The sequence below is a fragment of the Phalacrocorax aristotelis genome, chromosome 2 (assembly GCF_949628215.1).
Source record: "Phalacrocorax aristotelis chromosome 2, bGulAri2.1, whole genome shotgun sequence".
Taxonomy (NCBI): Eukaryota; Metazoa; Chordata; class Aves; order Suliformes; family Phalacrocoracidae; genus Phalacrocorax; species Phalacrocorax aristotelis.
In genome coordinates, this window is record NC_134277.1 from 8,066,343 (window position 1) to 8,080,013 (window position 13,671).

Here is a 13,671-nt window from a genome sequence, read left to right on the forward strand (position 1 = left end):
TTCCAGTTACTGCAATACTTCTTAAGGCAGAGTTTCATGACAAAAATACTTTTTTTTGTGCGGCAGAGACATACAAAAGGATTCTTCGGGATGCCAAACACTTTCAGAACTCTCCAGTGATGACTCATCCTGTTATGTATACAAAGCTTTCATTAAAAAAAAAAGTCAGTTGGCATCATTACAGATCCTCAGTTAGCAATCTTCAACTTACTGTTATTTCTTGTACAAAGTATTCTAAACACTCTGCAAGAAAGTATTCTGGTATGCTAATTTTGGGGAGGAAAACGTGCAACTTAACTTGAATGGCCTTTCTTATACAAAGAGTTTCTACTCTAGTTCACAAAGTGCTCCAAGATGGCCTCGAATACAATTTTTAACTAGACAGAAATTCTTTGTTGTTCTATGTCAGTTTCTTGCCAGTTGCACTGATCAACTATTTTGCCAAAACAAGAAAAATAAGTCTTTCAAAATGAATCTTGAGATGAGTGGAACAAAAAGAATCACTTATTTTAAAAAAAAAAAAAAAAAAAAAAAGGCAGGGGGAAGGATGGAAACTGCTCCTGAAAACTTTGAAAGCATTCCTTCTGGCTCTCTCCTTAGAAGCATCATTTGAATCCACCCCCCCCCAATGAATTTATTAGATAATCTGTTGTACTTTAACAAAATTGCAATAAACTAAAAACTACCACACAGGTGCAAATAATTGTAATGAACTATACTGATAGAGTGGCACGTATTTGCCAGTAAGACAGCTTTCTTGTTTTTATATATAACTTCTTTGAAATGTGGTGTGTTTTTTTTTTTAATTGGCTGTTTGCTTTACTTGTAGACACGAATGTTTGCAAGATGTACTAGAAACCAGAAGCTTCCCACAGCGCTACATACAGCACAGGCATCCTGCACTTTGCTCTGTCAAGTGTTGGATCTGGTCCTTCCAGGCCAGGCTTACAAGTCGAGAGCATCGGGTTTTTTCATGCCCCTTCATCTTCTACTGGCAGGCAGAAGGCAGCCACATACAAACCCAGGAAACAGCAGCTGTGGAGCTTTAAATCAAATGTTTACCTTCTGAAACTCATCTCAAGATTCACTTTGCACTAGCAGCTAGGCTGGAGTTAGCAACACCCCACCCCCCAGTATCATCTGGCCAAATTTGAACAAATGAGCAAGATACAAATCATTTCCTTTATTTTCAGTCCCTCCAGCCACTCACTTCTCTAATAATTCAGCTCCTAGTGTTGATCCTTTTCTAAATATGGCCACACATGCATAAGAAGCGAGCCTCAGTGCCAGCGATGCAATTTCTCTTTCCCACTGGGGACACACTTTCCAGCATCTCAGATGTTTTCAGAACAGACGCCTCCCCCACCACTGCCACATATACATTTTATTTTATTTCTTATAAACGCCTCTTACCCACAGTAGTTGCAAGTGCCAAATCATCTGATTTCACAGAGTGTCAAAAGAAAAGACAGATCTAAGAACTTATATAGGATTCTCTATCCCTTTTTCTTCTGTAACGTATTGATTTGGAAATAATACTCTTCATTTGCTGACATTCCAACAACCACAAGAAGTCAGCTTCCCTCTCCAGTCATTTATGCTCATCGTAGGACTTGATCAACTATACCATGTTTCCAGTAAGTTTATGCTTTCTCTGGGTACTGGCAAGGCTATACCTGATCAAAGATACAAATTAAATTTGTGGATTCATGCTATGAGCCTTTCAGCTTGAAGCATACTGATTTCCATGTTTCACAAAAAAATAAACCTAAAAAACAGCCCATTTTTTTCTACTCCCAGACAAGATAAGAAGGCTTGTCTTAGAAAGCATAACTAAATCCTTTTGATTTTTTAAATTTAGTTGTAAGTTTTTGTTATTCTCTCATTATTTATGTACTACCATAGGTGGTCATGGCAAATTACCAACACAATTTATGCTGATTCTCTAACTGTGAGACTAGCTTATTAATTAAATACCAGAAAAAAAAAAAAAAAAAGAAAAAAAAAGTGAAAGAGGCAACAGCCTTTAGTAGTTAAAAAGCAGAGGTATAGGAAAATAAGATACGTCCCCAGTCAAGAACAGGAGCCTCATATTTCATATTTGCCTTTAGAAGACTATATTTTCAATGAAAGCAGACACCATTTTAATTTACTCGCATTTAATCATCAGTCGATGTAAGAGGCGAGACAAATAATGGAAAGCCAGCTGAATGCAGCACATCTTCAGCAGAGGTTTGGATGAGGCTGGGGTGGTGAACAATCAGCTTCACAAACAAGAGATGTTTCAAAACACAGCACAAACATAATGGAGGGTCCAGAGCAAAGCATGGGCTTGGCTCCATCTAGCAAACAAAAGGGGACACTTTAATCATATTTTAATGAGGGTTTGCACGTGACCTGGTCCATTAGATACAGAAACGCTGCTGCAGTTGCCATATAGCCACCTTGGCATTTGGTGGCTAATGCTTGAACTGGCCACTACAGTACCCTTGAGGAAGGAAAAATAAAGAAATAAAGCTGCAGCAGCTAATGGTTGATAGCACCATTAATACACTGTGGGTTTTAAAGATCTGTAGATCCACAGATTATCAGCATGATCGAGTGTGAAATCTAAACTCACTGATAACCACTTCTATCAGGAAACATAATATGCAGAATAATTAAGTGCTTTTATGGTAGATATAAAACAGGTTCATCATCCAGATACAAGTATTATTTAACTAATAAAATGACTCAAGACCTAAGCTATGTAATATAGACGTTTAAGATCAGAAAACAAGATCCCGTTGATTCGTAAAGGCTGCAAAAAGTGAAAAAAATGTACTGCCCTAAGAACAACAAGAAAACTTGCTAAGAGTCCAGACATCCTGCCTTTGGAGTCCATTTGTCTCTTAATGCCTTCAAAAAGCAGTCCCATTACAGACACACAATTTTTCCAGTTTAAATAAAATTTCAGTGATGTAACCTGGTGCTCTCAACTAGGTCTTCAGTATGCAAGCACCTCTTTGAAAAGTATACAGTCTGTTTTTCACACACACACATTTTCATGCATCTTGATAATTGTAATCACAACTCACATTGAAAAGGTGATCACTGAATTAGCATTTACTGTGTCTTCCAATACATACTACATGGCGCTGATGCTGGTAGGCAGAAGGTTCAAGAACACCCCATTCTTCTCACAATATGCAGTTAAACTGTGGTACTCCATGCTCAGCATGTTGAAAGTTTGTGTGATCCAGGAGAGGCTGGACACATTCAAGGGAGATGTCTAATGCTCAACAGATCTAACATGGAGATACCATCCTTGACTCCAGAAATACCACAATTCTTTCCCAACCTCCTGCAATTAGTGGTTCAGGGAAGTATCATTACAAAATTACCCTTTCCTTATTTTCCTTCCTAGGCATCTGCTATTAACCACTGCAGGAAACATGATGATGGGACATCCAGATCTCTGATCTGACCCAGCATGGCTGCTGTTGTGAAATAGGGAATTTCTCCATGTTATCTTACAAACAGGATCTAAACCAAGAGCTAGGAAAACAAAGCTCAACATATTGCCCAAATCGCAGCTAAAGACTGATCTTTAGCAACATTAACCTTTGTTTCCAGCCTTGTATTCAACATCCTGAATTGTGAACAGTGAACGTGCAGTTATGTAGCCTTTAGTGGTTTATGAAAGTTTCATTCCTCTGAAAAACTTGTTCCTGATTTCTGACATCTGGAGCCTCTCATGGAGTCTTACCAGTTCTGCATGGTGGGAGGAAGCATGCAAAGAAAATGTCTGAGCATCCTATACATGATGGCTTATTAGGATCTTTGTCCATATCGTATTGAAAAGATTATACTAAGTGCTTATCCCTTAGTCAGGTGGTCATTATCTACTACAGTAAAAAAGAACCAATCCAAAACCTCAAGAACAGAAAGCTTCATGTCATATAATCATGCCTTCCAACAAGATGCTTTTTGCAGTCAAAAACCACCTACTTTTCTTGTATTTAAGCAACACTAAGCTCTTCTGGCAGCTCAATGGATTCTCCTAAGTCACCAAATTCCTTGCACAACCTCAGAAATAACCTAAGCATCACGTGTCACGTCACTGAAGAAAGTCAGGTCACATTTTGCTGTTATCTTCAAATGTGAAATAATATCCAATCCCAGTATACAAGAATTCTAACTTTACTTTTTGTAGGGAATCTATAATTTTTTTTACTTCTTGTAGTCAGTGAAAAGACTACAGAGAAAGATACGTGGGAGTTTATATTGCCCCCCACCCTGGATCAAGTAACACAGTTAAAGTAACAAACAAGCTCCTGGACACAAAAGCTCTTATTTGAACACTATGCAGATTCCCCAATCTTCATAGTTAAAGCTGTGAACCTATCTGAGAAGACAGGTAGACTTTGCTTGTAGAGAAGGCTGAGGGAAAGCTCATAAGATGGTTGCCTCCTGGGGAAAAGAGATGGAGTAAGAGGCAATTTGTTATATATGTATAAAACAAAGAGGTGAGCTTTAGGGCAGGGGTGCAGGGAGGGTATTAGAGTAGGATTGTATTTTGTCATTTGTCAGGCTCATGACTTTAACCATCCCACAAGCCCCGATTTTCAGTACCCAGGCTCATCTTTTTGATGAAATTTGGCACGTGTCTTAGAACGCCACGACCAAAGGGTTACGCACAGAGTTTTCCAAGAAACAGTGGGTGTTCACTGACTGTGGGCGAGTTCATCCTCGTATTTAGAAGTTGCGTAATTTCATCCATCCACTTTCCATGAGGACATAGTGAACGTTCATGAGGAAATCAAGTAAAAGACAAAGCTTATTACAGAGAATCCTATGATCTGGGTAATTCTGTCTTGGAATGCATGTACAGGGGTGGTCATGGAGCTCTGTCGGCAAATTTCACTTCTGCGGCTCTGGTACAATCTGCGTATAGGATGATCTGCAGAAAGTTTGCTTCTGATGAGTTTAGCAGGCTTAGGAGGCTGTTGGATGGACTGGAGAGGAGATTACAGGAGAGATTATTTCAAGATACATCTTCTTTCAGTATAGGATGCAACACTGAAAAGATTCTGCAAATTGATGACTCCAGATGTAGAAGGTGCTTTCTGTACTGACATTAAGTGCCTAAGGGGCACCTGGACACTTTGTGAAAAAACAGCACATATTTCCTTATGTGTGCCTAAAAGCTCATCTGTTCTACCCAATTACAAGTTTTGCATACGATACAATCGCTCCCCAACACCCCATCCTTGCTTCTCTTACAGCCTGAATCAAGCCACCGCCACTGCTTTCCTGCCCCTAACTATACATACCACTGTGGCCAATCTTTCAAACTCCTCACAATTAATTTCATGCTCAGAGGATGCTACAAAAGTCAGGAAAAATTATCCTTACAACCTGCTGAAGAGACCACAACCATCATTGGCTTCTCTATTACAAAGGAGATCCACAAGACAGCCTTCCCCAGAAGAAGTTTCCTACTCTTCACCTACAAATATACGCTACTTACCAGGAAAGCCAACTAAGTAGCTCCTCTTAATCTGCTTCCCAGCCTGAGAATTCTGGGACAGGAGGTGGTGAAAAGTACAAGGATAGGGTATGGAACCCTACATGCAAAATTATTCAGCCCTACATCGCTCTGATGAAATATAAACACATAATATAAGTAGTTATGATGTTCCTGTGTGTTTGATGAGCTGTGTATCAGACAGGATGTTGGGGCTCAGAGGCATGAAATACTGTCTAGGAAGAACACAATCAAGTAAACCCAGTTCTCACCGAGTGGCCCAGATGTGCCCTGCATTTTTTTTCCCTACACACAACAGGTCTGTGATTCTTGTTGGTATCTGGAAGCAGTGGGAGTAAAACATGACTAACTGGCCAGTAAGAGAACAAGTTTATGCAATTTGTGATTTCTATGATTTCAGCTTAGCGCTGTTTCACTGACTCTAAGTTGACAGAAAACTAGTCTCACGTTTTCTTGAAATTTGAAGACCAAAAACTATTCTGCAATGCCTGGCTTCTTTTTTCTAAAGCATTCTCTTCCCCACACTTTTTGACCATGCAGAGCGGCAGTCAGTTAGCACTATTCAAAACAGTAGATACAGAATGGAGTGGAATATCGAATTCTTACTCTTACTGATGAGCATTTACTCTCATGACTGTTTTATTCCAATAGAAAACTTTCTATTGACTTCAGTTGTCTTTGAAAGAGAATTGTGTACCTTAGAGAATACCTTATCATAATTAAATGAATCCATTCAGTACTTATTCACTGACAGCTCTTTATTTGGTGGTCCAGAGGCATCAATAATGAAAACTCCATAGTACTGGCAAAGCTATCAGCAGCAGACGTTGAAGATTAGGAAGCCGAAGAAAAGAAATATATATAAAAATATAATATAGGATTGTTTCTATATGAACTGTATGTGGGTCTATCAATGATCAGGAGAACTACCTCTCTCTAGCCTTCATTTCTCTCAGCTATCACTAGGGGAAACAGTAGCAAACAATCTTCATCAACAGGGGCGATGGCAGCAGATGTCACAACTGGCAATAGCAATTTCTGGCTATACACCACAGTTCAGAAACTCTGACTTTCCGGTAACATACTAAAACAGAAGTCAACCGATTTCAAAACATCCCCAAGGGAGGCAATAGAACTGCCTAAAATAGTAGCTATTCACCGTTTCAGTTCTAGGATTCCAAAACTTTCTACAGAAAAGTGACATAACCATCTCAGTAACAGAACCACGGCCGTCAAGACAGATTGAACAGCTATGTACATTTCCGAAACATGGAAGAGAGAAAATAATTAACTTACAGACTCCTCATAGCTAAACACTCTACATCATTCTAGGTGGATTTTACTACCTGAAGACAAATATACCAAGGAAAAAAAAAATATATATATTTAATTACTTGACATTTTGTAGACTAATACCTAAACAAAATATACAGGCCAGACTCCCCTCCCCAGCCCAATTTCAAGAATTTATTCATGCAAAACTGTACCCTGATCCACACAAACCACCTCAGAAATCTTCCAGGCTTCTTCACTACCACTCTTTTCTCCCACAAACTAGATTGCAAGTTATAACAGTTGCTGCTCTTGGACCTGTCTAACACTGCCTTTATATTGTTCTTTAAACTGTTTATTTCTCCTTAATTAAAAATCTTGGATTCCTTTAACAAGGCGAAAACAGAAGATGACAAGAGACAAACGGAAAAGAAAAGGTGGTTAAATGCACTTGAAAAGAAAGAGTGTTCACAGGCAAGCTATTGCACCAAGATGGATTAAGGTGAAAGAAAAAGACCGAACTCTACGTTTCTCATCCTTAATCTCCCAACTGTCTTAAAGATTACGTTCCTTTAGCTCTGGATTCCCCATTTCTGATCACTGCAAACCCACGATTCTTCCAAAGGCACTCTACCTTGCTTTTGTCCACTCCCATGTGCAAGCAGCCTTCTACTAAGATATCATAAAGCCAACGTGAAATTTTTCAAATGAGAAAAGTCTGTCAAAGGTTAAAAGAGTACTTACTGTTTGATCCAGACCTCCATTTTATGACAGTTCTGAGCATATAATGAATGGCTTCTGCCATGACAATGACTAAAGCTATTGTACACAAGGCAAGGCAAGGCTGACATGGCAGTGACAACTCCTGGCACACCTTCCATTATTTGGCCCCAATCAAGTAACCTTTGAAACAGATTAGAAAATATTCTAGACTCATTCCCTCATCACTCTCCTCGATCACTGTCAGTATCCACTTCCTTGTTAAACTCATTCTCAATGGTACCACAAAACTCTATCGTCAAAATCTCCCAACTCAAGTGGAAGGGCAAGATAACTAAAATAAAGCTCCAACCTTAGTCCTTGTCATTGCTCCAAATACGCTGCCCTTGTGTAGTCCCATCCAACACATCCCTTCCCCCCACCCCATTCTCTTTGTTCTGCCAATTGTATCGTATCCTTTCACCCTGGTCCTCATGCTTGGAAAAGCCTTCAAACTCCATCAACCTCAATATCCTCACAAGTAATTTGATTCAAAGAAGGTAGATTTCTGCAGAACTATAAGTACAAATAAGAATTCCGCTTGAGGTTTTCTTAATTCTAGAAAAAACACAGCTCTCTTTCCTCCTGGTCTAATCCCACCTCAGACAGATCCCCCATGTTGTTCCATAACTGCCCACTTCAGAGTTTGTCACATTTTTCTCTATGGCATCTGATGATAGACACTAACAGGGGGCAAGAGTCTAACTGAGATCATAAGCTGGCTCAGGCAGAAGCCTAACTATAAACCAGGCAGCAATAACCTGCTCTTACATTCAGTGCTTCCTAAACAGAGTCTTACAAAAGCAATCTATATTCTCTTTTTACAGCACTGGGGCATTGGAGGCACAAAAATTAAAAATAAGGATAATAAAGGAAAAAAAAAATGAAGGGAAAAAAAAAGAGAAAGGGAGATCTGAAGCAACAAAAACATGGAAGTGTTTGTGGTTAAGAGGAACACATTGAGTTCCACCTAAAACAAAGAAATCATCAGAATTATACCCAAGAACTGCAAGTCCTGACTAAATAAACAAATACACAAGTAGATTCTTCTTCCATGCCTTCATCTTCTGTGAGTGCCTAATTAAGTAACATTACTCAAGTATTTACCTTTCAATGTGTGCTAACCAGGATGAAAACACAGGTCGAAGTAGCCAACACGAATTCTTTTCTTTTCTAGCTATATTACAAAAGCACCGTCAGCCCAAACTACACTTACCGTGTAACATTTCAACAGCGAACACAGACAAGAGGGAGACTTCACCAAAGAGACAGACAGAAATGCAATGCGCTATGAATAACTTTCAACAGATCTTATGGAGGAGTCAAATACCCTCCATATGTGCAATACCATCTATACTTATGCCTGGCATTGGACCTCAACTTTGAGATGAAAATAAACCCTAACAAGGCCACATACAATTATGATCCATTTTTTACATCGAAGATATTTCCAAAGGAAGAAGCTTAACTGTGATGTTTTGCCACTCATTTTGATATGCATCTATATCCGAGATGCTTGGAAAAAATCTGCAAAGACCACTCAGTCAAAGACGCATCTGTTTGCTGCGTACGTTCCACATCAGATTACCAAGCACAGACTTGAATACTCTTCAACAGCAGGCGCTCACCTGTTCCCAATACTGTGTGACTGTTTCTCCATCACACCGCTTTCCCTACCCAATTTCTGTGACATTTCCTGGTTCACCTAAGCCATCCCAGAGAGCACCACCGTGGCACAGCAAATGCCATGTATCCCAAGAAGACATCTGATATCTGTGATATCACACGCTGGGATATTGCCAGTGAACCACAACATGCCAAAAGGATTTCACAGAGGAAAGACAGAATTATAAAAGGCTAGCTAAAGGCCCACTGTCAACTGGTTTTTAATACTCTTTTCTGGAAACACGCTACCTCCTAGAGTTTCCAGAAGCTTTAGTAATTACTAAAATTGGAATGGCCCAAATAAAACAAAAAAAGTATCATCTTTCAGCTCATTTAGAGTGTACTTTTGACAACACTCCAGAGCCACTTTGGGCTGCATCTTTTATAATAAATGGCACACAAAGTATATACAATTCTATACTAAGAGTTTTCTAGCCATAGTTTAAGGACAGGAAAACAGAGCTGCAAAGCTGTAAGATTTGAGAGCGGTGATGATAAAAAGAACACTTTTACCATTCTTTTTAAATAGGTGACTAAATTTCATGCTGGAAATACCCGGTAAAGGACATGCCGAATGGTCCTTTTAGCCTGAAACAAAAGCAGAAATCAATACACAGCTTCTTTTCATTTTTACTCAGCCGTTCACCTTTAAGAGATCATTTTCAGGCAAGTCCAATGAACAGTCACATTAAGAAAGCGTACATGATGCAACTACTTTCTACTGGCATATTATGTAAATGACAATAAAGCCTCCCCCAAAAAGAACTCTCAAAGAACATTTTGCCAAAACTCTGCAGCAGTTTCTGTTTGGGAAAGAATACTACAGAAGAAGGGGGGGGAAAGAAGAAAAAATCATATAAGCCAACCAAGTACGCAGTCTGACAAAATAATAATATAAAAATTCAGTATTTTGCCCTAAAAGCGTCTAGATGAGCGCTGACAGAATATTACTTATTACTTTGCACAGAACAGATACAATGCGAGAAGAGTCACAAAACAGTTTACAAAGATGACATGCAAGTGAGGCACGCAATTAAAAACTACAGATACTCAAACTCCAAGTATATTATCAAAAGAAAGGGCATTTACAATAAAGTAGTATGGGAACCATACACCAACTACTTTAAAAATAAGTGTACGGTAGGCATTAGTGAAATTAATGAATGGCTAGTATAGATGCAGCTGATCCCAGTAGCGCCGAGAAAAGTGTATCTTGTCTCCTGCCTCCGTTTGTCTTACAAGTAGGTGGTTAAAATACTTGCACTAAACAGCCTGGGGGCTGCAGCTTTTTTCTGTAGCAAGTGTATTTTATTGTGCAGGAACACCAAACACAACATGCTAACATCACCACGACGTAGAAAAGCACAAAGACCCCTCCATGTAAGCGCCAGCTCAGCAACTGTGTTTACTTTAATACATAGTATTTTATATAGTCACTGGGAATCTTTAAATGTCTGCCTATCTGTTTCAGTTTTGCAATAGGAGTATTAACCCACCACTGCTTTATTTCCTCAGATGCAAAAAATCCCCATTATTTTCATACTGATCTTCAGTTCTTTCAAGAACTCTAACTATGCCAAATTATTCTACAAAAGAGTGAAGTTAAATAATTAAGCTAACTCAGGAACATTTTTCAATTATGTAATGCTGGTTACAGTATTAACTAATGATTCACTGGTGAATACGTAATATTTAGTATCCAGAATTAGGTACATGACTGAAACAGTTTTTTCAAAAAATACCAAACACCATACAGATTAACTGCCTCATATTTTTAAAGCATATGTTGTTTTGGTTTTTGTCTTTTTTTTTAAATCAACCTGCTACAAAGTAATCCCACTAAAAAAAAAAAGGGACAGCCAGCCTCTGATTTTGTCCAGACCAAAAAAAAAAAACCAAACTTTTTTTCTCTACACAGTTCGTATCAAGTTTGCTAAAGCCACCCAGTTACATAACACTTACTTTGACTTACGACCTATTTGCTCACTGCTCATATAAAAATCATCATATATGATGGTCTGAGCATGCATCTTGCGCTGGGAACACGGTGTATTTTAAAAAGTGCTTTTTTTTTTTTTAATTTAGAACTATAGATAAAGGCAGCTGGGAGGATCATCTAAAATTAACGCTATAGAGGTATGCTTTGACACACGCAAAATTAAAATGGCACTCTTTTTGAAAAGATTGTGTACTGAGTACTTAAAAATATTTGAGAGAAATTAATCCTTTCTCATTTTCCAGCACTCCAGAATTCACACCAGGAAATGAAAGTGCTTAAAAAAAATTAAAAAAAAAAAAAAAAAAAAAAAGAGTTGTGCTATAGCGAACCATATAAAGTCATAATTTTAAAAGAATACGTGTGTGTCCGTGCAGGCACACGTGTGTATGTGTGCGTGTGTGTAGGTGCACCGAGGGAAGAAATGAGCAGGCTGCAGAAACAGGTCAGACCCGAGCTGGGCTTTTGTGTTTGGTGGTTCTCCCACCCCCCACCCTCTTTTTTTTGTTGTTGTTGTGGGGGGTTTTTGGGTGGGAGGGGGGTGGGTTTTGCTTTTTTTGTTTTGTTTTGTTTGGTTGGTTTTTTTTAAATGGTCGAGGACTGTCTGGTGAGCTGGAACTGGCCCCTGGATACCCTCGCCTGCACCGGGGTGCGGTGTCTTTCCCGGCCCGAGGGGTGGGACCACCTCTCCCGAGCGCCCGGGTCCCCCCGCTAAGTTTCTCGCCCCGCTGCCGGCCGCGGGTCCCCGCGTGTCCCCCCCGCCCCGCACAGCCCCGGGCCCGCTGTCACAGCTTCTCCCCCTAATACAAAGAAGTTAAAACGACAGACGTACTCACCCCCGGCGAATTGGTTTTGCGCGACATAGCCCAGCCCCGCGGAACCTCTCACAAATCCCCTCTGGAAAATGGAGGGGCTGGCATCGGTGCCCGCCCGCCCGATCCGGAGGAAAGAGAAGTTATTTACATGTTACGGCCCGAGCCCAGCGCCGTGCGGAGACACCGACTGCTCAGCACTGCCCGCGATCAGCCATGTTCCTCTCCCGGAGCCGCCGCTCGGCAGGAGCTTCCCAGGCCACTGCCCCGCGGCCTCGGCGCGGCCGGGCGGCTCTAGAGGGCCCCCATGGCGGCGCCGCCGGGGGAGCGATCCGCCGCCGCCACGATCGCCTCGGAACTTCGGCTCCGGGATCCTCCCCGAACCAGGCTGGAGCCGGCGGCGGCGAGGTGGGCGGAGGGGGAGGGGAGTGGGGGGAAGGGGAGGGGAGGGGAAGGGGGGGAGGAAAAAAAAAAAAAAAAAAGAGGAAAAAAAAAAAAAAGAAAAAAAAAAGAGCCGAGCGAGAGAAAGTAGATCCGACGCGGGCGGGCGCCGCCAATGTGCGGACCGGAGTCCTGCGGCAGGAGCCGGGGCCGCCTGCGCTGGCGAGGCGGGGCGGCGGCGGCCGGAGGCGCAGCGCCCCCGCCGGAGGCTCCCGCCGCCCCCGCCCCGCACCCCCGGGACGGCGGAGGGGGCCGGGAGCCGCCGGGGGAGGGAAGGGAAGGGAACGGGAGGGGAGCAGAGCGGGGCGGCCCGAGGGCCCCGCGCCTCCCGGCGAGCTGCGGCGAGCGCACCCCGCCGCCGGTGCCCCCGCCAGCCCTCCGCAGCTGCCCCCCGCTCCCCTTCCCCTTCCCCCTCCCCGCCCCCAACGCCCGCACTTTCCCATTTAACAAAGCGGCGCAACTGGAAAGTTGCAAAACGTTTGCATCGGGGCCGGCCGGTTCCCCGGCGGCTCCCCCGGGCTCTTGGGGCTGCGCCGAGAGAAAGAGGGCTTCAGCCTTAAAGGTGAAGGTGTGACTTCGGGGACTGGCTCCCACCACCCCCCATTTAGCATTTTTCAGGCTGCTCTACACTTCTCCAAAACCAATCCGGAACAGGGGAGACAAGAAAGCAAGCTTGACAAATGTCCCTCTACAAACAGCTCTTTCCTAATCCTTCAAATGGTCCCTGCCAATTTTCTTTTTCTTCTACAGGGAGAAAAACAAATCAAGACAGCATTACGCAACTATCATTTCACTTGTATTGATAGATACTTGCAAACCCACGGGTCTGCCAATTCCAGTGGTAACGCAACTACCTTTCTTCAACTTCCCTTCACACAAAAACCCTGAAACAGCTGTTGCGTAATGCTTTGCTTCTGTCAATCTTCTGTAAGTTTTCTTAAAATTGGTTTAAGTATCGGACATCTGCAAGACACAGGTTGACTTGTTGACTTAGCTGCCAAACATGAATAAGACCATGGATTACGTCCATTTTCTCACTCATCAGATTTTCTTTCTTGATAAAATTCTCGTGTTACACCAAGCTTCAACTGGACATCCTTAACCTAGGGCACCCTCTTTTGTGGGCAAGCAAATAACTTCAGTATTGCCTTATCAGTACTGGTTTGATAAATTCTCAGTAAATGCGCTCAGGAACT

General features: G+C 41.8%; 1 protein-coding gene across 45 annotated transcripts in view; it reads right to left on the minus strand.

Annotated features, from left to right (window-relative positions):
- The window catches only part of KMT2C (lysine methyltransferase 2C), a 201,816-nt gene that overhangs the window by 168,786 nt on the left and 19,359 nt on the right, over nucleotides 1-13,671 (minus strand). For 2 of the 45 annotated variants that reach the window (XM_075082331.1, XM_075082322.1), the window contains exons 1-2: nucleotides 12,059-12,402; nucleotides 9,740-9,814 (exon numbers count right to left, since the gene is read on the minus strand). The exons of 37 other annotated variants lie outside the window; for them this stretch is intronic. Coding sequence is in view for 2 of the 8 variants with exons in the window: in XM_075082327.1 (XP_074938428.1) it covers nucleotides 12,186-12,187 (2 nt within the window). In the remaining 6 variants the exon portion in view is untranslated. Of the gene's footprint in view, nucleotides 1-9,739; nucleotides 9,815-12,058; nucleotides 12,409-13,671 lie in introns of those variants that run through there. 6 more of the 45 variants (XM_075082329.1, XM_075082321.1, XM_075082320.1 and 3 more) reach the window with 5 other exon arrangements.